The 24,426-nt window shown below is 38.2% G+C and overlaps 1 protein-coding gene across 11 annotated transcripts in view; it reads right to left on the reverse strand.

Moving 5' to 3' along the window:
• Window positions 1-24,132, reverse strand: part of CD55 (CD55 molecule (Cromer blood group)) — a 56,486-nt gene extending 32,354 nt beyond the window's left edge. For 5 of the 11 annotated variants that reach the window (XR_013997755.1, XM_081122009.1, XM_081122010.1 and 2 more), the window contains exons 1-7: window positions 23,692-23,963; window positions 22,732-22,914; window positions 20,896-21,087; window positions 19,547-19,646; window positions 18,448-18,533; window positions 9,721-10,593; window positions 4,015-4,035 (exon numbers count right to left, since the gene is read on the reverse strand). Coding sequence is in view for 9 of the 11 variants with exons in the window: in XM_081122009.1 (XP_080978135.1) it covers window positions 4,015-4,035; window positions 9,721-10,593; window positions 18,448-18,533; window positions 19,547-19,646; window positions 20,896-21,087; window positions 22,732-22,914; window positions 23,692-23,788 (1,552 nt within the window). In the remaining 2 variants the exon portion in view is untranslated. Of the gene's footprint in view, window positions 1-4,014; window positions 4,036-9,720; window positions 10,594-18,447; window positions 18,534-19,546; window positions 19,647-20,895; window positions 21,088-22,731; window positions 22,915-23,691 lie in introns of all 11 variants that reach the window. The other 6 variants (XM_081122008.1, XM_081122015.1, XR_013997754.1 and 3 more) reach the window with 5 other exon arrangements.
• Between the last annotated feature and the right edge of the window lie 294 nt (window positions 24,133-24,426).

The raw sequence follows: 24,426 nt of genomic DNA on the forward strand, positions 1-24,426 counted from the left end.
AATAGAGGCTTCATTTACATGGCAAATAAGGAAATCCTGAGAAGATTAGTTAGTCTCTTTTTTTTACCAGAGTTAAATAGGAAAAACTTCAAATACTTTCAAAGTTGTAATATTATCTATATTATTCACTTAATTGTATTATAATCATAATCAACAAAGTCAATTTCCTTGCATTAGAGTTTGCTTATCTTTAAAATGAGAAGTGGTCCTAGCCAGTTTGGCTCAGTGGTTAGAGTGTCGGCCCTTGGACTGAAGGGTCCTGGGTTTGATTCTGGCCAAGGCACATATCTCAGTTGCAGGCTCCATCCCTGGCCCTGGTTGGGGCTCGTGTGAGAGGCAACCAATCAATATGTCTCTATCACATCGATGTTTCTCTCCACCTTCCTCCCTCCCTCCCTCTCTCTCTCTCTCTCTCTCTCTCTCTCTCTCTCACTCTCTGAAAAGCAATGGAGAAAAATATCCTCAGGTGAGGATTAAAAAGAAAAATCAAAATGACAAGTGACCTGATTAACAGAATAATTTTAAGAAACTAAGGGTTCTGGTCAAGATGGCAGCCTAGGTAAATGTGGTACTTGAATCCTCCCAAGACTGTATCAGAATTACAGCTAAACTAGAGAACCACCATCATTCTGAGCCACCTGAAACCTAGCTGAATGGAAGTCCTGCAACTCGTGATTAAAAGAAGCAACCACATCGAGACTGATAGGAGGAGCAAAGATTCCCACGTGTGGCTGTTAAAAATTGGGAGGAATATCTTGGCAATGGAGGTCCCCCCTGAGGGTCCAGGGGTCCCAGCCCCATACCAGGCTCCTCATACCAGGGTTTCAGTGCCAGGAGGAGAGGTCCTCATAAATTCTGGCTCATATAAACCAGCAGGAATTGAGGTTGAGTAAGACAAAAGCGGCTGGAGACTCAGGCAGTTCCTCTTAAAGGGCCTGCACACAGGATTACTCGGACTCCCTCCTTCAGAGCTCCAATACTAGGGCAACAGCTTGAAAGACACCATGAACATGTGGGGAGGAAATGAATTATCTGGTATCAGAATGAGAGCAGGAGAGGCAGCTTTCTCTCAGACAGAAGTGCTGGCAGAGGCCACTGTTCCTTTTCTAGGCTCTTCCCTCACAGAAGGCAGGTGGACTCCATATCTGAGGGACCATCAGTCTGGCTAACACTTTACCCCAACCTGATGATTCCCTGAGAATGCATCCCACCCAACTTTCAGGCCCACCTAAGCCATTTCCAGTGGCCATTCCATACAAATGGCCTGCCTTTGTTTGTGCTTCAGACTTTCCTAAAATCTCTAACACAAGCAGATGAAGCAGAGGATCAGATCAGACATTTGAAAGACAGGAAGCAGAAACACCCAATCTGAACAGCAAAAAGAAAAAATCCAAATAAATGAGGATAGTATAAGGAGCCTCTGGGACAACTTCCAGTGTACCAACATTTGCATTATGGGGTTGCCAGAGGAGAAGAGAAAGAGCAAGAAATTGAAAACCGTTTTGAAAAATAATGACAGAAAAATTTCCTAACCTGGTGAAGGCAATAGACATACAAATGCAGGAAGCAGAGAGCCCCAAACAAGATGAACCCAAAGAGGCCCACATCATAATTAAAATGCCAGGAGTAAAAGACAAAGAGAGAATCTTAAAAGCAGTAATAGAAAAGCACTTAGTTACCTACAAGGGAGCTCCCATAAAACTGTCAGCTGATTTCTTAGCAGAAATTTTGCAGGCCATAAGAAATTGGCAAGAAATATTTAAAGTGATGAAGAGCAAGGACCTACAACCAAGATTACTCTACCCAGCAAAGTTATCAGTTAGAGCTGAAGGACAGATAGAGCTTCCCAGACAAGAGAAAGCTAAAGGAGTTCCCCACCACCAAACCAGTATTATAAGAAATATTAAAGGATCTTCTTTAAGAAGAAAAAAGCTCAAAATATAAATAACAAAATGGCAATAAATACATATCTATCATCAATTACTTTAAATGCAAATGGATTAAATGCTCTAATCAAAAGACATATGGAGGCTGAATGGATAACAAAACAAGATCCTCATGACACAGGCTGAAAGTAAAGCAATAGAAAAAGACAGTTCATGAAAATGGAAACAAATAAACAAAAAAGCTAGGGTAGCAATAGTTATACCAGACAAAATAGACTTTAAAACAAAGGCTATATAAGAAGAGACAAAGGGGGACCCAGCAAGTTCATTTCTGGATATTTATCCAAAGAAACCCAAAACACTAAAACAAAAAAAAACATATATATCCATGTGTTCATTGCAGCATTATTTACAATAGCCAAGATATGAAAGCAAACTAAGTGCCCATCAATACAATGGAATTTGACTCAGCCATATAAAAGAATGAAATCTCCCCATCTGCAACAACATGGATGGACCTAGAGAGTATTGTACTGAGTGAAATAAGTCAGACAAAAGAAGACAAATGCCATATGACTTCACTTACATGTGGAATCTAAAAAACAAAATAAATACACAAGTGGAACAGAAACAGACTCATAGATACAGAGAACATTTGACGGTTGACAGATGGGAGGGGATTGGGGGAATGGATAAAAAAGGTGAAGGGACTGAGAAGTATAAATTGGTAGTTACAGAATAGTCAATATAGTCAATAATATTGTAATAACTATGTATGGTGTCAGATGGGTACTAGATTTATCGAAGTGATCACTTAGTAACTTATATAATGTCTAATCACTTTTTGTACACCTGCAACTAATATAATATTATATGTCAGTTGTAATTTAAAATCAAATTTTAATTATTAAAAAAACAAATTGCCACTCTAAAAAAAAGAAATGAAGACAATTTTCATGTTTATATTTTACAAGGATAGAATCACAAATAAAAATGTCACCATGTGTCAGAGTTAAAAGGGGAGAAGCTCCTCTTTGTTTTTGAAAACATTTGGAATTATAACTAACACTAAGAAAAGCTTGCTAGGAAATCACATAGTATATACTAACACATCACTGTTATTATCATTAAATCATTAAATCATGAGATATTCATTTATAATACACTCATTTCTATTTAAAATATAGAATAAACAAATTGAATTTTAACTCTTTGATCTTTCAAGACAAATCCTTCAGTGTAGGAGAGGTTTATTCAACTATAGAAGAACTGTCATAAATAATTTTTTAAAAATAATTTTAAAATACCTGTTTTCAGCTTTATAGTACTTTGACTAATTCATACACGAATAAGACAGGAGTTTCCAGACTATAAGGACATAATTTTAAATATACACTTTTTTATAAAAGCGTATTTTCTATCGAATGTTACTTATCAATATGAAAATTAACTGTATTGCTAATTCTTAACAAACGTTTCTCTTAGCATCTTCTTTAAAAGTTTATTAATCTTCTTGTTAAAGCATAACACCAAATAATATACTTATGGACAGAAAAAAAGGACTGGGCTAAATGCAAAAAGAAATTGCAATACAGATATGTTTTTAGCCTCATGCCTAAAGCAACAGAATATTTTTAAAAAAATAACTGCTTTCAATCACTGATAGGGAAGGGAAAAGAAAGAACATGTAATCAAAGATAACACTCTTTATTTTATTTGTGGGTAGGACAGAAATCTAGAAATGGTCAAGAAGTAGTTTCTGATTAATTATAAAATACTTGAGGATAGAAACTGTATTAATAACTGTCTTTTCTAGTTTTTCTTCAGTCCCTAGAATGATGCATTGAAACAATAAGCAGACAATAATACTTGAGTGATTGGCCCAATGATTTGAAGTTGTCCTAAAATAACTTCGGAAAATGAACATAGTTGGAATAGTACTTAGTACGTAATGGTGTCCAGACATGTTTATAAAATACATTTACCCGTTTTCTCTTTGGCACTAAGAAACACCATGTTTTAATAGTATTCCTAAAATTGGTAAAAGGCAATTTTCTCTTGCAGAAATATGAATTGTACATTCTACAGCGACAACAATTTCTTTCAACTGCCAAAAAACCAAACTTACCAAATGTAATTGCTTTAGCCCCTAAAGAAGAAAAAGGAAAAAAAGAATTACAAAAATAAAAAAAGGTTTAAAGTAATCGATTTGCTATAAATTTAATATATATAAACTATACTTGAAAGTTCAAAAGTAACTCAGATTTCTATAACAGAAATAATTATAAATGAATTTATGAGAACAATTATACATTATGAACAATCCAATAACTTACACACCAGTGCCTATATCTATTCAATGAGTTAACATTATAAGTATAAAATATGATAAGGAGTTATTAAATATGGAAACAAATGCCATGTAAATTTGGTTATATGACTTGATGACAAGAAACAAGTTCAAAAGCTTAAATAGTAAGTAACCACTGATCTGATCCTACAATCAAGAAATGACTCAGAAACTCAAGTTTCTTTCAGCAGACTAGCAAAACCTAAATTATTGTATCACCTTATTATTTAAACCTTTAAATGACCATGACTGAAGGATTGCAAAAATAACTTTACTTTCAGATAAATATATTTGTAACAATAAATACGTTGCCTCTTAAGGGCTGAACAAATTTTACTCAAAGTACCATTTTGAACAAGCAATATTCCATAGCAGAAAAAGCATATAATTTGGAGCCAGCAAATATCTGTTTAAACCCCAATTTTCTCTCTACTAACTATGCATTATATATGAATAATATAAGTTAATCTCTAAGCCTCTAATTCATCATCTATAAAGTGAAACTAAAAATATTTATTTTGCAAAGTTGTTGTAAGGACTATTGTCAACAAATGGAAGATGTATGGAACATGCCACTATAGTAGATACTCAATAAGTAGGAGATACCATTTTTTTTCAATAAAATCAAGAAATGGTATAATATTTAAAGACTAAATTAACTGCACATAAGTAATTTCATCTCAACATAAATATGAATAATAAAATGACAATAGCAACATTTCTATCAATAATCACTTTGAATGTTAATGGATTAAATGCCCCAATGAAAAGACATATCAATAGATGCAGAGAAAGCATTCGACAAAAACCAGCACCCATTTCTGGTAAAAACCCTCAGCAAAGTGGGAATAGAGGAAACATAGTTCAACATAATAAAGGCCATATACAACAAACCTATAGCCAACATCATACTCAATGGTAAAAAACTAAAACCATTTCCCTTAAAAACAGGAACAATACAAGGATGTCCGCTTTCACCACTCTTATTCAAGAGTATTGGAAATTCTTGCCACAGCCATCACACAGGAAGACAACATAAAAGGTATCCAAACTGGAAAGGAGGAAGTAAAACTGTCATTATTTGCAGATGACATAGAAAACCCTAAAGTACTACTAGATTTGACAAATGAATTGGCAAGGTAGCTGGATACAAAATTAACTTCCAGAAATCAATGGCATTTTTATACACCATTAATGAACTCTCAGAAAGAGAAACTAAAAAAACGATACCATTTACCATTTACCATTGCCACTAAAAAATAAGATACCTAGGAATAAATTTAACCAAGGATGTAAAAGACTTGTACTCGGAAAACTACAGGACACTGAAAAAAGAAAGAGAGGAAGATATAAACAAGTGGAAGAATATACCATGTCCATGGATCGGAAGAAATAATATCATTAAAATGTCCATACTACCCAAAGCAATTTATAGATTCAATGCAATTCCTATTAAAATACCAACATAAAATACCAGCATATTTCACAGAGCTAGAAAAAATATTCCAAAAATTTACATGGAACCAAAAAGACTCCAAATAGCCACAGCCATCTTGAGAAAGAAGAACATAGTGGGAGGGATCACTTTACCAAATATCAAACTGTACTACAAAGCCATTGTAATCAAAATAGCCTGGTATTGGTACAACAACAGACATATAGATCAATAGAACAGAACAGAGACCCCAGAAATAGACCCATGCAATTATGGTCAGTTAATATTTGACAAAGGAAGCAAGAGCATACACTGGAGTAAAGATAGTCTCTTCAATAAACGGTGCTGGGAAAATTGGACATCACCAACTTCCTCCATACACAAGAATAAATTCAAAATGGATAAAAGACTTAAATGTAAGTCACAAAACCATAAAACCATAAAAATCCTAAAAGAAAACATAGGCAGTAAAGTGACAGACATCTCACATAGTGGAATTTTCACTGATACATCTCCTAGGGCAAGAGAAACAAAAGGAAAAATAAACATATGGGACTATATCCAACTAAAAAGCTTCTGCACAGCAAAAGAAAACAGCCTCAAAATACAAAGGAAACCCACAATATGGGAGAACGTATTTGCCAAGGATGTATCTGATAAGGGGCTAATTTCCAAAGTGTACAAAGAACTCATACAACTGAATAAGAGGAAGACAAAAAATCCAATTAAAAAATGGGCAAAGGACCTGAATAGACACTTTTCCAAAGAGGACACATAGATGGCCAAGAGACACATGAGAAAATGCTCAATGTCGCTAATCATCAGAGAGATACAAATTAAAACCACAATGAGGTGTCATTTCACACCTGTAAGAATGGCTACCATCAGCAAATCAACAAATGACACATGCTGGCAAGTATGTGGAGAAAGGGGAACCCTGATACACTGCTCTTGGGAATGCAGACCGGTGCAGCCACTTTGGAAAACAGTATGGAGTTTCCTTAAAAAATTAAAAATGGAGCTGCCTTTTGACCCAGTGAATCCACTTCTAGGAGTATATCCTAAGAATCCTGAAACAGTAATCAGAAAAAATATATGCACCCCATGTTCATAGCAGCATTATTTACAATAGTTAGGACCTGGAAACAGCCCAAGTGCCCATTAGTAGATGAGTAGACAAAAAAGTTGTGGGGCATTTACACCATGGAATAGTATGCAGCTGAAAAAAAGAAGGATCTCGTACCCTTTGAGACAATATGGATGGACCTGGAGAATATTATGCTAAGTGAAATAAGCCAGGGAGAAAGACATGATCTCACTTATATGTGGAATCTAAAGACCTTAATAAACTAATGAACAAAATATATTCAGTGACATGAAAGCATAGATTAGACTGATGAATCTCAGAGGGAAGGTGAGGGTGGGTAGGGAGGTGGGTGGAGAGAGATTAACCAAAGAATTTATATGCATATATGCATAACCCCAGGACACAGTCAATAGGGTGGTGAGGGACTGGGGAGGGATGTGGGAGCAGGGTGGAAGTGGTCAATGGGGAGAAACAGGGACATCTGTAACATTTTGAACAATAAAAATAAATAAATAAATAAAGATAAATTTTTGAAAAAGATAGGATATAACCTTTGCAAACATTTATGCACCCAACATAAGAGTACCTAAATATATAAAACAATTATTGAAGGACACAAAAGGAGAGATCAACAGTAATACAGTCATAGTGGGGGACTTTAACACCTCATTAACATCAATGGATAGATCTTCCAGAGAGAAAATCAACAACGAAACAATGGCCTTAAATGACACATTAGATAGATTTAATTAATATCTTTAGAGCACTTCACCTCAAAGCAGCAGAATGTACATTGTTTTCAAGTGCACATGGGATATTTTTCAGTATAGGCCACATGATTTTTGACAAAGGAGCCAGAAAAAAACAATGGAGTAAAAAAAGCATCTTCAATAAATGGTGCTGGGAAAACTGGAAAGCCACATGCAAAAGATTGAAACTGGGTTACAGTTTGTCCTCATGTACAAAAATTAATTCAAAATGGATCAAAGACCTAAATATAAGATCTGAAACAATGAATTACATAGGAGAAAACATAGGTACTAAACTTATGGACTTTGGTCATTGAGAATATTTTATGAACTTGACCCCAAAGGGAAGGGAAGTAAAGGTAAAAATAAATGAATGGGACTATATCAAACTAAAAAGCTTCTGCACAGCAAAAAAAACAACAAAACAAGAGGAGCCAACCAAATGGGAGGTGATACATGCAAACAACAGCTCCAACAAAGGTTTAATATCCAAAATATGTAAAGAACTCATAAAACTCAATACCAAACAAACAACCCAATTAAAAAATGGGCAGAGGGCCTGAACAGACACCTCTCCCAAAAAGACATACAAACAGCGAACAGATATATGAAAAGATGTTCAACCTCACTAGCAGTTAGAGAAATGATAATAAAAATTATAATGAGAAAATCCCTCACACCTGTTAGAATGGCTATTCTCAACAAGACAAGTAATAAGTGTTGGAGAAGTTGTGGGAAAAAGGAACCCTCATTCACTGCTGGTGGGAATGTAAACTGCTAACAGCCACTATGGAAAACAATTTGGAGGCTCCTCAAAAATTAAGAATAGAGCTTCCATATGATCCAGCAATGTTTTTCCTAGGTATATACCCCAAAAACTCAAAAACATGTATTCTCAAAGATATATGCACCCCTATGTTCATTGCAGCATTATTCACGGTGGTCAAGACATGGAGATGACCAATGTGTCCTGCAATAGAGGATTGGATAAAGAAGACATGGTACAAATACACAATGGAATACTACTCAGCTGTAAGAAAAGGTAAAATACTGCCATTTTTGACCAAATGGATGGACCTTGAGACTATTGTGCTAAGTGAAATAAGTCAGGCGGAAAAAGATAAGAACCATATGATTTCACTCATATGCGGGATATAAAACTGAAACCAGTGAACACAAACAGCAGTGTGGTGGTTGCCAGGGCAAAGGGTGTGGGATGGGGTAAAGAGGGCCAAACATATGGTGACAGTATATAATTTGACTTTGGGTGGTGGGCACACCGTGCAATATACAGATCGTGTAACAGAAATCCACACCTGAAACCTATATGATTCTATTAACCAATGTCACCCCAATAAATTTAATTTTTAAAAAAAGAAAAGTTATTGAGCCACACATGTTGGTTTCATGCAGTTTCCAGTATGTGTGTTGACTTCAATGAAAATGTTAGAATAATTTTTTAAAAATTATCTCCTGGCTCAGTTCTATTGAGATTTCCCAAGGAAAAAATTAAATAAAACAAAGTAAGTATCTCTACTGGCCAAGAAGAATGTGTATGAAAATGGTTGTACATGAGGCAGATTGTGGGACAAGAAGACATCCTAGTGGTCTGAGGCAGCATTAATTCAGAAGATGGGTTTCATTTATTCACTCAACAGGTAGTTCCAAAGACTATAGCCTATTTTATTTCAAGTGCCTTTATTTAAAGAGTCCTGTATGAATGTGAACTATTTCAAAGAGCTGTGTGATTTCAATTACTTAAAAGACATTGGTGAGATGATATACCAAATTAGCAACTCCAGGGAATCTGAAGAGATCCTTTAGCATGCTGGAGGGATGGGTCTGTGTTAGCAAAACAGACCCAGAAATCAACCTTAAGGATGGTATATATTTGGTTCTTTGAAGGGTTGTTGAAAAATTCAACGACCCCCTAAAGCTAATGTATAACACAGAATTTCTTCACCAACCTTAACTTAACATTGTTTTTATGGGGCCACACCTTTTTCTATAATATTGCAAAAGGTTTCTTTTTTTAAAGGTTTGCCCTACCACAATCCAACTCTGCCTCTGAAGAAAGTCCAGAACATTAGTATGAAACAAAACTCTAGCTACAATAAATCTCAGACTATTTAATTATGTAATCCTAGTCAAGTTGAAATTTCCACCATAGTACATTAGATGCATACTCTGGAACCTGAACAGTGTCAGCTCACCTTCAGAAAGGGTTCCACTTCCTTTAGAGGTGACAGTTGTCCTGGGAACAGCTTGACTCTGTGCTGCTATAATATGAGCAGAGGTCAGTTTTTGTGTTGTATGGTGATCCTTAGTTGCTGGGGCATGTACAAGAGTGAACTTTTGTGTTACTGAAAGACTCTGTGTAAATGAAGCTTTTGCTGTTGTGAATCTTTGGGTTTTGGGTGTGGCTTGTGTAGCAGAAGGATTTGCCTTGATGGGAGTCTGGGCTGTTGGTTGGGTCTCTGTAGACAGAGCATTTGACACAGGGTATATTTTGACTATTGTGACTGAATCATTTGCTGTGATGGGTTTCTGAGGAGTTGATGGGGCGTCCATAGCTGAAACGTTTAAGGTGGGTTTCTGAGGAGTTGATGGGGCGTCCATAGCTGAAACGTTTAAGGTGGGTTTATAAGGAATTAGTAGGGCCTTTGTAGCTGAAGAATTTATTGTAGTGAGTTTCTGAGGAGTTGATGGGGCTTCTGTGGCTGGAATATTTACTGTGGTGGGTTTCTGAGGAGTTGATGGGGCTTCTGTAGCTGAAACATTTAAGGTGGGTTTATGAGGAATTAGTAGGGCCTTTGTAGCTGAAGAACTTATTGTAGTGAGTTTCTGAGGAGTTGATGGGGCTTCTGTAGCTGGAGCATTTACTGTGCTGGATTTCTGAGGAGTTGATGGGGCTTCTGTAGCTGGAACATTTACTGTGATGGGTTTTTGAGAAGTTGATGAGGCTTTGGTACCTGGAACATCCACTGTGGTGGGTTTCAGAGGAGTTGTTGGGGCTTTGGTTCTTGGAACATCCACTGTGGTGGGTTTCGGAGGAGTTGATGTGACCTTGGAAGTTGGAGAACTTTCTGTGGAGGAAAAATGCGTTTAAAACATTAGCTAAATAATGCTTTTAAGATTTAGGAACCAACTGCTTACTCGATGACTCTTCTCTTTCAACCCCCCCAAACACTTAAATGTGACATTTAGTAATCCAAGTCTTCTTGTGCATTTCCCAAGGAACTAAAATGCTACACTGTTTTTTGCTTCAATATAAATTACACCTAAAGGCAACTAAATACACCAAAGTAGTACTGAGACACTTATACCGTTTTCTACGTCAAGAAAGAAAACCAAAGTCAGAGTCCGCAGTGATCTCATTCTGTGACACCCCCCCAGTAGAGTATTTTCTCACATCAGTTGTCTTCTTTGCTCATGCCCAAACCAAAGAACAGCAGGATGCAAAATTAGGCCAATGGGGTTATCACAACAGAGAGAATCACAGAGTTACTTTTTTCTTTTTCTGCAGCTTTCAGGATATGTTAGTGACCTGGGAAACTTAGATTGTTTCACTTCTTTTTTAAAGTAATAAAGTCAGAATAAAATAACTCCCTTTTTCTCCTCTTGTGCTGGTTACCAACTTTACACACATTAGTTTCATTCCTCTTTGGATTTTAGGTGAGCAAACAAATGCCTAGACACAACTGCAGTTAAGACCTTATTCTGAGATTCACAAATAACAACATAGTAACATTTTAGGTCTTGAGGCCTTTTTGACTTTGGATTGCTCATGCAAACTCACTCTTAGGGCAGTACTGAGTAGTGCTTAGGCCTAAGCACATCCTAGAGATCAAGTTCTCTGATCCCTCTGAACTTTGGTTTCCTCACCTATAAAAGGAGCGTAAAAACGGAGCAGATGTCATTACATTACTGTAAGGGGTAAGGGAAATAATTTTAGGTAAGTTATTTAACACAGTGTCTGTCCCCGAGGCAACATATTACATCATTCAGCACTTCCACCTCCAATGCCGTCAGCACACATCCTGCTCTAGGTGCTCAGAGGTTGTGTCATTTATTTCTGTATCCTTTACCTAGCCCTCAGGACTCTATAAGGGACAACTCAAGTAAAATACATAGCAGGCAACACGACTCATAGCAGGCACTCAAAAAATGATAGATTTTATGATTAGGGTAAGTGAAGTTTTTAGATTGACTTTTTCATCTAAGGCCATCATATATAAAATGTATTCTTTGTTCTATCAAGTTCTCATTTTTGATCCAAAGGACTTTGTAGCACTGCAGTTTAAATCTCCTAGAAGTTACTTTTCTAGTTATCTTTTTATTTGGTGTCGAGTTTAATTCCATGGTGGTCGAAAAGCATGCTCTGAATAATTTCAGTCTTCTGAAATGCACTGTGATTTTGAGCCCAGCATACAGCCAATGTTCCATGTATACTTAAAAAAAAAAAATTGCCATCTTCCCTTATAGGGTTCGATGCTCTTATCTGTCATTTTTTTCAAGTTTAGTTTTTGTTCAGATCTTCTATATTCTGATTTTTGCTTGTTTATTCTAGTAGCTATTGAGAAAGATACATGGAATTCTCAAATTATAATTGTGGATTTGTCTATTTTTCTTTCTGTCCATTTCTACTACATATAGGTTGAAGCTATTTTTTCAAGTGCACATAGATTTCAGATTGTGATATATTCCTGTTGAACATTCCTAATATTTATGATGATTAACTGTTTTATTTTAAAGTATACTCTGATATTAATAGAGTTGCACCAACTTCTTTTCTGGTAAGTTTGCATGGTAAATTTTTCCACCCTTTACTTTCACCTATTCAATATTCTTATCATTAAACTATGGCTCTTATGAACAGCAAACAGTTAATTTTACTTTATTAATTTAGTATGATAATATTAGTAAAATCACACTTAATGTAATTTCTGATATAGCTGGGCTTGGATCGATCACATTACTATAAGTATTGTATTTCACCCATCTATTTTACGTTTCTCTTTTTTTATTTACTTTTTGAGAGAGAGACAGAGAAAGAAACACTGATTTGTTGTTCCATTATTTATGCATGCATTGGTTGATTCTTGTACGTGACCTGACCGAGGATCAAACCCTCAACCTTGGTGTATATCTATACAGTTGATGTGATTAAAAAAGAAGTATGTATATGTGTATTTATTTTCTAGAATAAAACACAAAAATTTGAAAACAATGGTTACTTCTAAGGGAGGACTAGGGATAGAGAGATTTTCATTTCTCATTTTATACTCATCTTCATGGTTTTAATATTATTTCTCTATGTTTATGTATACCATCTATAATAAAAACTATTTTAATAAGCAGTGATATTTAAAATTCATGTTGACAGAATTTCAAGTATAATTATAAAAGCAGCACTTGCTTGAGTCGCATTGGCATTTAAATATGACACTGCTTAAACAAATGTTACCTACTGGTACTGTGTAGTTTTAGAACCCAACTTCATTGATCTTCTAAATATCTCTTCAAAAATATATATGTATTTTTTATGGTAGTAGTCATTTTATTTGTCACTGCTGGGAAATTGCAGTAGAAAATAACACTTTCACTTGAGAGTATCCTCTTTAAAATAGCAAAATATATTAATTTTATTAGCCTCAACCTTATATATGCCTTATAATAATCTGATGAAATCAGAAGTATGCATAAAAAACATTTTGTATGTGACCTGACCGAGGATCACAAAATGAAGTTAAAACTGTTATCGCAAGGGAAAGCACTTATATGATTGAGCTGTAAATAGAACTAGCTATATTTTTTCACAAAATAACTTTTTTATAAAATAATGACTAACACAGAACTATGGTTATTCTGTTTTGGTTATTTAAATAAGTATATTTAAAAATTTTTTCTTTATTATTGAAAGTATTACAGATGTCCTCCCTTTTCCCCTCCCATTGAACCACTCCACTAGGCATCAACCCCCGCCCACCCCAGGTCTTCTCCACACTATTGTCTGTGTCCATAGGTCATGTATATATGCATCTAAGTTCTTTGATTAATCTTTCTCCCCGCCAACCCCCCCAACTTTCCTCTGAAATTCGTCGGACTGCTCCATGTTTCTATATCTCTGTATCTATCTTGTTCATCAGTTTATTCTGTTCATTAGATTCCACATAGGAGTGGGATCATGTGGTACTTGTCTGCTCTGCCTGGCTTATTTCAGCGTAATCCTCTCCAGGTCCATCCATGCTGTCCCAAAGGGTAAGAGATTCTTCTTCTTTAGAGCTGCATAGTATTACATGGTGTAAATGTCCCACAGCTTTTATTATCCACTCATCTACTGATGAGCACTTGGGCTGCTTCCAGATCTTGGCTCTTGTAAATAACACTGCTATGAACATAGGGGGGCATAAGTTCTTTTTAATTGGTGTTTCATGATTCTTAAGCTATATTCCTTGAAGTGGGATCACTGGGTCAAATGGCAGTTCCATTTTTAATTTTTTGAGGAAACGCCATACTGTTTTCCATAGTGGCTACACCAGTCTGCATTCCCACCAGCAGTGTACCAGGGTTTACCTTTCTCTACACCCTGGTCAGCACTTGTCATTTGACGATTAGTGTTTTTACTGTAGCTGATTTCTAATTTCATGCCATTGTAATCTGAGAATATGCTTGATATGATTTCAATTGTCTTGAAGGTGTACACTTCTTTTGTGTCCTAACATGTGGCCTCTCTTTGAGAATGTTCCTTGTGCATTTGAGAAGGATGCATATTCTGTATTTTGGGATGGAATGTTCTGTAAATAATTAAATCCATCTGATCTAGTGTCCTTGTTAATTTTAGGATCATAGTGTCCTTGTTAATTTTTTGTCTGGAAGATCTACCCAGTGAAGTCAGTGGGCTGCTAAAGTCTCCCACTATGATTGTATTGCTGTCAATCTCTCCCTTAAAGTCTTCCAGAAGTTTTTTTTTTATGTATTTGGGTGCTCTTATATTGGATGCATATATGTTTATCAGGGTGATATCCTCTTGTTGAGTCAATGCCTTTAGTATTATGTAGTGACCTTCGTTGTCTCTTGTTATGGCTTTCATTTTGAAGTCTATTTTGTCAGATATGAGTATTGCTACCTTAGCTTTTTTTTTTCATTTCCATTTGCATGGAAATTTTTTTCTATTCCTTCACTCTCTTGTGTGAGTCCTTTGTTCTCAGGTGGGTCTCTTGTAGGCAGCGTATATAAGGGTCATGTTTTCTTGTCCACTCAGCCACCCTATGTCTTTTGATTGGAGCATTTAAGCCATTTACATTAAGGTTATTATTGATAGGTATGTATTTATTGTCATTCTTTCTTTCTCTGCATTTCTTCTTCTTACAGCAGCCCCTTTAGCATTTCTCGTAGTGCTGGTTTGGTAGTAATAAACTCCTTTAGCCTTTTTTTTTGTCTGCAAAGCTCTTTATTTCACCTTTAATTTTGAATGATAGCCTTGCTGGATAGAGTAGTCTTGGATTTAGTCCCTTGCTTTTCATTACTTTGAATACTTCATGCCACTCCCTTCTGGCCTGAAGTGTTCCTATTGAGAAATCAGCTGTCAGCCTACTGGGTGCTCCCTTGTAGGTAATGCTCTGTCTCTCTCTTGCTGCTTCTAAGATTCTTTCTTTATCTTTAATGTTTGCCATTTTAATGATGATGTGTCTAAGTGTGGGTCTTTTTGGGTTCATTTTGTTTAGGACTCTGTGTTTCTTGAACTTGAGTGACTTTCTCCTTCACCAGGTTAGGGAACTTTTCAGTCATTATTTCTTCAAACACGTTCTCTAATCTTTGCTTGGATTCTTCTTCTGGTACCCCTATGATGCTGATATTGTTATGTTTCATGTTGTCCCAAAGCTCCCTTAAACTATCCTCCTGCTTTTTAATTTTTTCTAATTACTGCTTCAATTGGGCGTTTTTTCTACCCTGTCTTCTAATTCACTGATTCTATCCTCAGCTTCTTCTAATCTATTGTTGATTCCTTCCAGTATATTCTTTATTTCTGCTATGACATTCTTCACTTCCAGTTGATTCTTATTAAGTTGCTTGAGCATCCTTATAGACATTATTTTGAACTCTAAATCTGATAAATTGCTTGCCTCCATTTCATCTAGTTCTTCTTCTGGCAATTTCTCCTTTTCTTTCATTTGGGTGCTGTTTCTTTGTCTCCTCATTTCATTGTGCCTGTTCTCAAGGGGTACCAGGTAAAGGCTGCAGAGCATAAACAAGGCCTCATTTCTGGTAGTCCAGGGTACTGGGTCTGGCAGCCAGGTCCTGATGGCAGGCCTGTGTGTTTGGGAGGCATTGGGCCAGGTGCACTACATCAAGGCTGTAAGCCAGGTAGGCAGGCAGGCCTGTGGCACTGCACAAGGAGGCAGGCAGACACCAGCAACTGATAAATCCAATAAAGGGTTAATAAACAAAATGCATTAGAAACTCATACAACTTAAAACCAAAAAAACCCACCAAACAACCCAATTAAATGATAGGCAAAAAATCTAAATAGAAACTTCTCCAAAGAGGACATACAGATGGCCAATATACATGTAAAATGATGCTCAACAACACTGATCATCAGGAAAATGCAAATTAAAACCACAATGATATCTCACACCTGTCAGAATGGCCGCCATCAATACATCAACAAACAACAAATGTTGGGAAGGCTGTGGAGAAAAGGGAACTCTTGTACCCTGTTGGTGGGATTGTAAATTAGTACAGCCACTTTGGAAAACAGAATAGAGATTCATATAAAATTAAAAATAGATCTATCATATAATCCAGCAATTCCATTTCTGAGTATTTATCTGAAGAAAAATAAAACATTAATTCGAAAAGATATATGCACCTCTATGTTTACTGCAGCATAACTTACTAATTACTAGCCAGGATATGGAAGTAATACATATACAAGAAGAGTTACTCTCATTATGTTATAAGCAGAGGCCTCCCCCAGCAGCTGCCCTGATAAAAGTTTCAGTGATTCCCCATTCTGTAGAGACATGATGTTTTTTCTCTTTTTTTAAGCAGAAAAATAATGTGACCACATGTATACATCAAATTATATTGCACTGAATGTCCTTATGTACCCAGAGAATACTAACAAATTTATAAAGTACTTTTAGGCCATTAATCAAAGGAAGGAGCAAACCAGGAGTCATCTGACTGACACTGGAACGGGGTGTGTGATGACTACACAAATCACCATCAGTTCAATTCACACATTTCTTGAGCACCTAATGCACACCAGGCATTGTCTTATAAGTAGAAGTACAAAACAGGATAAGATATCATTCCTATGTCCCCAAACACAGTGGAGAAAGATAATTAAATACATAGATTCAACACAGAATGGTGAGGGTCATCACAGAAGCATGCACAGTGGTGCGGAAAGAGACAAAGACAGTAAACCAGCCTGGGAGGTCAGACAAAGCTTCTAGAAAGACTACCAGAGCAGACCCTTACTAAGAAGAAAAAAACCCAACAGGCAAGCAAAGAAGGGCCTCAAGGACATATCAGGCAGAGTTAGCAGCATAAGGAAGGATGTGGGGACGTGACGAGCTTGAAGTGCACGGAAAACTACAGTAGTTTGCGTGGGTAGAGCATGAAGTATGGGGGCCAGACATGAGCATGGAGAAGTAGGTAGCCCATGGCCAACCTGGACATTATACCAGTTTGGACTTTGTAAGTGATCAAGAGGCACTAATAAGCTATAAGAAGGAAGGACAAGTCCCGCTCATGTTTCAGATGGAACAATCCAGGTAGAACATAGTTGAAACATTAATAGAGTGCAAGAATGAAGGCGGGAGGCCACTGCCATCAGTATCACCTTTGAACTCAGGCAAGTGGGGCCCCTGCCCTGGCTTCCACACTTTAAAATGCGGTGCTCTGCCTGGCCGGGCGTGGCTCAGCGGTTAAGCGTCGACCTAGGATCCAGGCAATTGGGGTTCAATTCTCAGTCAGGGCACATGCCCGGGTTGAGGGCTGCAGCCGATCAATGACTCTCTCATCATTGATGTTTCTATCTCTCTCTCCCTCTCCTTTCCTCTCTCTGAAATCAATAAAGATATATATTTTTAAAAAAATAAAATAAAATAAAATAAAATAAAATAAAATAAAATAAAATAAAATAAAATAAAATGCGGTGCTCTGGCCCTTCTCTGGCTGTGCCTCTCTCTACTAGCCCAGGTATATGCAAGGCCCAAAGGATGTGCTCATTGAGAGCTCTTCCCCCAACCCCATTCTAAATCATGCTTCAGGGACTGGCACCCAGAATTTCCTGTGCCAACACCCCTTTCAGGGGCTAAGAGAGTCCTTACTCCTAACCCATATTCTTTTTGTTTTTGTTTTTTTTACATATGGAACACTTCACAAATTTACAGGTCATTTTTATGCAAGGGCCATGTTAATCTTCTTGATATCTTTACGATTTTAGTGTATGTGCTGCGGAAGGGAACACACAGTCCATACTCTCGAGGATGGCCTATACTGCTGATGTGCATGCCTCTAGCCCAAAGTTCAGTGGAGTGGGGATAAGGGTCATAGGGCACTTGGATGTGTAGACCAAGTTGTCCATTGACTCGCATCAGAGGCCCTTCACAGTGCAAGAAGGCAACATCTATTTGAGAAAGACTGGGTCTTAGGCCAGGGAATTTGGTATCTATTTTGTCTGATTAGTAGAAGAAATGGCCAGATAATAAATGACCAAACACAACACAAACTTTAGTTTGTTTTGGATCCTTTATCTCCAAAGCTAATAAATTATGGACTATTATAAGTAAAATTAGCTAAGATGCACATTAGAAGGTGAGGGTGCTACAGATATACACTGTAAATAATCCTTAACACAGAGAAAGTAATGTCATTGATAATTCAGTCCCACAATGCTAGTACTTAGATTCGTTCAGTCTTACCTTTGCACTCTGGCAACGGAGCACTCCAACCAATATCCGTTCCCTTACGAAGACAGTAACTAATAGCTGTACCAACTAATTTGTACCTAAACAATGAGAGGAAAAGAAAAGTTGCGTTCTCTTAAATTCTCCAGATTATCGTCTTAAAATATTTACTATACCAGTAGATGGAGACAAAACAATAGTTGATAAAAGTTCATATGGCAGTTTAAAGAAAAAGAAAAAAGATTAAATTTTAAAAGGTGACATCCAAAGAAATAACAAGTATAAGACATGCAAAACATTTCTTATTTGGGTGGGGTGCATGTTAGAAAATATTAGTGTTTTAAACATTTTAAATGACAGATGCTTGAATATTTTATATTCCTCAGTTCTGAAGATCAATACAATCTTCATAGAATAATAGAATGTACTTTTATATTGAAAGGGTTCAAAGTACTTCCAGATTTGATATTAATGATCCAAACATCTGTGTTTAATACAGGAGATAAGTGATACTGATATTTTTATTTTATAAAAAATGGACAAACACAGAGTCAAATATCATAATTCAATTTACAGATATTAAATGAGAAAATAAATATAAAGTTTTCAGCAGTGTCTGAGACACTGATAATACTTAATAAATGAGTTCCATTTCTCTACATAGAAGACTAATAAAAGACCTGAGGTCAGATGATATTTTAACACTAGGAATAAATGTTTTTAACCTATGATATTCTGTAACAGATAAGTTGCATATAGAAAAAAAAAAAATGCAAATTTATTATTTAGGTAAATTAAAGACTGGTTTCATTTAACACTTGGATTTCATTTCTGCAAGTAGTTTCCTTTACTAATGACATTTAAATTTTTATAATGAGTCACATGTACTGAAACCTAAGAATTTAGAGATATTGGTGGTATAAGACATCTTCCTTTCTTAGCCCATTTTACTAAATTTACCTCTGATAAGCTCATGAGCAAAACCTTTGAACAGAGGACTTGTTTTATTGCTACTAGCTTGTAAACATGGCCACACATCTAAAAATTTCCATCTTAAATTCTAATTTGTTTTTTCATTTGTTAAATATAGAGTGTTTAGTATGTGAGAACTTACCCTGGGTTACATGAGAAGGTGATGGATGAGCCAAATAATATGTCAGTTTTTATAATGACTTGACCATTTATTATTTTTCCAGGGTCAGGACATGATTTTCCTAGAAGACAGTACAAATTGTTTTTTTCATTAAGTTATCAGGCACATCTATGCAAATGCATCATCTGAACCACTGGTAATCTCTTATCCTGAAACTGTTTAGATCCTAGTCATTTTTTTTAATAGAACCATGTCTTTTTTTTATTTTTTTTAATATTTATTTATTTATTTTTCAACTACAGCTTACATTCAATATTATTTTGTATTAGTTTCAGGTGCACAAACAGTGGTTAGACAATCATACACTTTACAAAGTGTTCTGCCTGATATTTTCAGTACCCACCTGGCACCATACATAGTTACAATATTATTGACTATATTCCCTATGCTGTACTTTACATCCCCGTGACTATTTTGAAAGTACCAATTTGTACTTCTTAATCCCTTCACCTGTTTCACCCAGTCCCGCAACCCTCCTCCCCTCTGGCAATCATCAGTCTGTTCTCTGTATCTGTGACTCTGTATCTGTTTTATTTATTTATATTGTTCTTTAGATCCCACATATGAGTGAAATCATATGGTATTTGTCTTTCTCTGATTGACTTATTTCACCTAGCATAATATCCTCTAGGTCCAGCCATGCTATCACAAATGGTAAGATTTCATTCTTTTTTATAACTGAGTAGTATTCCGTTGTATGAAATGCAAATTAAACCACAATGAAATATCTCCTCACACTTGTCAGAATGGCCATCATTAATAAACCAACAAACAACAAGTGTTGGTGAGGGTGTGGAGAAAAGGAAACCCTAGTACACTGTTGGTGGGAATGCAGACTGGTGCAGCAACGAAGGAAAGCAGATGGAGGGTCCTCAAAAAATTTAAAAGGTGGAACTGCCCAGCAATTCCACTTCTGGGTATATATCTGAAGAAACAGTAATTCAAAAGAATATATGCACCTCTATGTTCATTCCAGTGTTATTTACAATAGTCAAGATATGGAAGCAAACCAAGTGCCCATCAATAGATAAGTTTCAAAAAAGTAACATATTTAGAATATATACTTATTTTATTTCATTTAAGGTAACCTTAAACTAAATGTGAAATCTGTGAGTCCATTAATATTCCTGTCTCTCAAGTAGTTTGCCTAGTTTAAAATAAAATGACTCTGATTCTTTTTAAGAATCATTCTAAATAATAATATGTACACAGGATAATATGTACACATAGACTTCTAGCATGAATCAAAGATGAAATACTATTTCCCCAAATACCACAGAATTAAGAATACTCATTAAAATTATACTCACTTGTACAAAATTCATCTGGTATGGACCATGTAAAATTCTGAAGGCAAGTTAGTTTTGATGATAGGGAATGGTTCCTGATGTAGCCCACACGACATTCATAGTCCACAACGGATCCCACTGGGAAATAATTCTGTGAGATATAAATCTTTTGCAGAGATGCAAAACGCAGCCTGGTTGGAACATCACAGCTACCTAAAAGTATTAACAAAAGCAACAACAACAAAAAGTAATATCACTTTATTTTATAATCTATATTAAATTATTTGGAATCCTCTGGTCCTTACATCGCCCTCTTTTCTGTACTTCTTCGTACATATTTGGTATTTAACTATATTAATATCAACATGGCATTTATACTTTATCAAATATATTCAAATATATGCTTTCATTTCCTAATTACTAGAGGCCCATGAAGTAGATTTGGTACATAGATGTCACTATGCCAACAATTTGAAAAATAAAGCCCATTTAAGTTGCCTAGCACCATTCTGGCACTGACTCAATAAATGCCAGTTCCCTTACCCTGTCCTATGTAGCACAGGGGTAGATGAGAACCGATATTCGCTGACTGCTGCGGTAATGTCTTGGACAATAACAACAATAGTAACAATAATAGTTAATATTGATGGAATACTTCTAAATGTTTTATACATACAAACTTATTCAACCCCACAACAACCCATTGGGACAAGAGTCAGATGAGCCAATGTGTACATACAAGTATTTACAAACTTTAAACATCTGGGCAAATATGAATTTATAGAGGTAAGGAATAGTTGGATTTATAGTCAAAAGGCTCAAGTTTGAACCCTGGCTCTTCTGCATAAGAGCTGCTGGTCTCAAGGAAGTTATTTAACTTCTTGGGGCCTGTTTCCTCAGCTGTAAAATGAGGATGAGCCCCTGCTCACCTCATGGAATTGTCTGGAGGGTTAGATGAGAGGAAGTAATAGATGTAGCAGAGTTATAAACTCTGTAACAGGATACACGTGCAAAGGCTTATGTACCTCAACCCACTGCCTCCTACCATGGACAGGTTAAAAAAAAATTAAAGCCCATTTCACAAAATACTGTGGTGGCAGTTTCTCTGTTTACCGTAGCTCCCACTGCTCCAACTTGCTCAAGGGCAGGAATCGAGTCTTATCTTTATATCTACGTGTATATGTCTAGGGCGAGGCATAGATTTTGAGGCACAGATAGAGATACGTTTTAAATGCCATCACAGAGTTGCACTTGGTAAATCCTTCTTGAGGCAATCAAATTGGAAACAGAGCACCTATGCCATGTGTCTCAATGTAATTGCCAAATGCGTTCATATTTAATTTATTCCCTAGGCAACAGCAGTACCTATTGGTTATGTTCTGTTAGTTCAGTAGGTACAGCGTGTGGGGGTAGAGGGTTGTTAATGAAGAAGCAGGCTCTATCCCTGGAAATCACGCCGTTAACTAGCTGGAGAGTGAAGTGCTAGCAGGTACACCCTAGGGTTTAATAATGCTAGAAAAGTATCAATTGCCAGCCACGCCAAAGAGGGATGCATTTTACCTTAAGATACATTCCATTCCCATAACTTTTTTAAAAATTTATTTATTTATTATGTATTTATTAATTTATTTAATGGGGGGGGGGGCTGGGAGGGAGAGGGAGAGAACCCCCGAAGGAGAGAAATACAGAATCCACTGGCTCCCGCACGCCCCCTACCGGGACGGAGCCTGCAACCCCAGCGCGTGCCCCGACTGGGAACCTAAACGCGGGCCTCCTGGCGCGCGGGGTGACACCCAACCAACTGAGCCACACTGGCCAGGGCCCCGTAACTCTTCTAAAAAGAAGTGAAGAACTTACGGCTACAAAATTCCTCGAGGTCGGACCATTTGCTATTACGACAGATCACGGAGTCTTTCTTGCCAGCGTTTTTTACGAAGCCGTCATTGCATTTGTAGGTGACTATGCTGTTTTCAGGAAAAGTTGCGCTACCTCCCAAAGCTGGTAGAGCATTAGGAATATCCGGGGGAAGGCCGCAGTCACCTAGGGGGGAAAACCATGGCACTGAAGGAAATACCCTTTTGGGTTTATAGCAAGCACCGTTCCTTCCCCAGGCAGTCCCGGGAGCAGCAACGGCTTTTGGTGCCCCTGGAACATTTCCATCCAGTGCCGAACCGACGTACCAAGACCTCGCTAGGCTTCCAGTCTTGACAACTAATTCAAGGGTAAAATAAGTCGAGAACAACCCCCTCCTCTTCATTACATTTTTTTTAAAAAAAGTGCTTTAGTATCTATCTCCCCCTAGAGACTGTTGCCAGGAGCGCAATAAAGAGGGAGGCCCCGCTGGGACGTTACCCCCGCAGACGGGTACATTTGCAGCGCCCCGGGCTGCACGCAGCTGGGCTCTGTTTAGGGGTCACAGCGCTCGGCCTCCCACTCTGAAGGGGGCGTCGGGGCTCTGACAGGTCCCCCTATCCCAGCCCTGCCTTTCTGCTTCCCAGGGTGCGGCTGCTCTGCAAACTCAGCCGGTGCGTCCTCAAGTCTCCACGCCTCACCCCCAAAGCCACGCCAGCCGGGGTGCAGCCCAGCGAGCCCCCTGAGAGCTCGTCAGCAGCGACGACCCCCGTCCTTTCCCACGGCACAGGGCCAGTGGGAGCTCTGAGGCTTAAAGTTAGGGGGTTGCGGGAATAGTGACCGACGCCCACATCCCTCGCCCCCCACAGGTCCCCAGACTTCTCGGTTGCCACGGAGACTGACCCAGCTCGTCCCACTCAGCAGAAGGGTTCCCCCACCTGGGCTGGGTCCCAGGCTCCAACTCACCTCGCGCCGAGTGTGGACCCAGCAGCAGCAGTAGCCACGGCGTCAGCCCGGGGAGGAGGCGCAGCGCTGCGGGGGCGCCCCGCCCGGCGGGACTCATGGCGCGGGGACAGGGACCCGGCGCGGGGACAGGGACCCCGCGCCCGCACTCGGCCGACTCCGCGACAGGATCGAGCGGACTCCAGCAAAGAGCTTTAAAGAGCAGCAGACGAGAGTGGCAAATCAATTTAAATTAGCGCCTTGGGTGGTTCCAGGGCTCTGAATCACCAAAGGGTGGGGCGAAGAGAGGCTGCGAAAGGAGGTTTGCCCGTTCCAGGTGCTGGGCGGCGCAAGGGCGGGGGCTCTGAGGTCAGTGGCCCCTCTGCACCCTTGACCGGGGACCAGGGATCCTGGGCAGGGAGACACTGTCTGGAGACCGACGCTGGGACTTCCCTTTGCTGGGGTGGGGCCTGAGCTGCCATCTGGAATGTAAATATCTGCTTTCCAAGTAAACAAAAATGTTGGGGGCCACGGAGGAGAGGGGGGTGTTTCTGGTGGCCGGGCTTGGCCCCCCGGGGGTCTGAATTGGCTGAAGAGGACCTTAAGCCCCTGGCGCCGCCCAGCGGAGCGGCGGGTGCGGTGGATGCGGGGGTTGGGGCTGAGAGGCGGTGCCCACCCAGGGACGCGGTGCCTGCACCCAGGAGGCCTGGCAAAAGCCAAAAGGGGCCGGGGAAGAAACGAGGCGGTGTGTTGTGTCCC

This window comes from Miniopterus schreibersii (assembly GCF_964146895.1).
Source record: "Miniopterus schreibersii genome assembly, chromosome: 19".
NCBI lineage: Eukaryota > Metazoa > Chordata > Mammalia > Chiroptera > Miniopteridae > Miniopterus > Miniopterus schreibersii.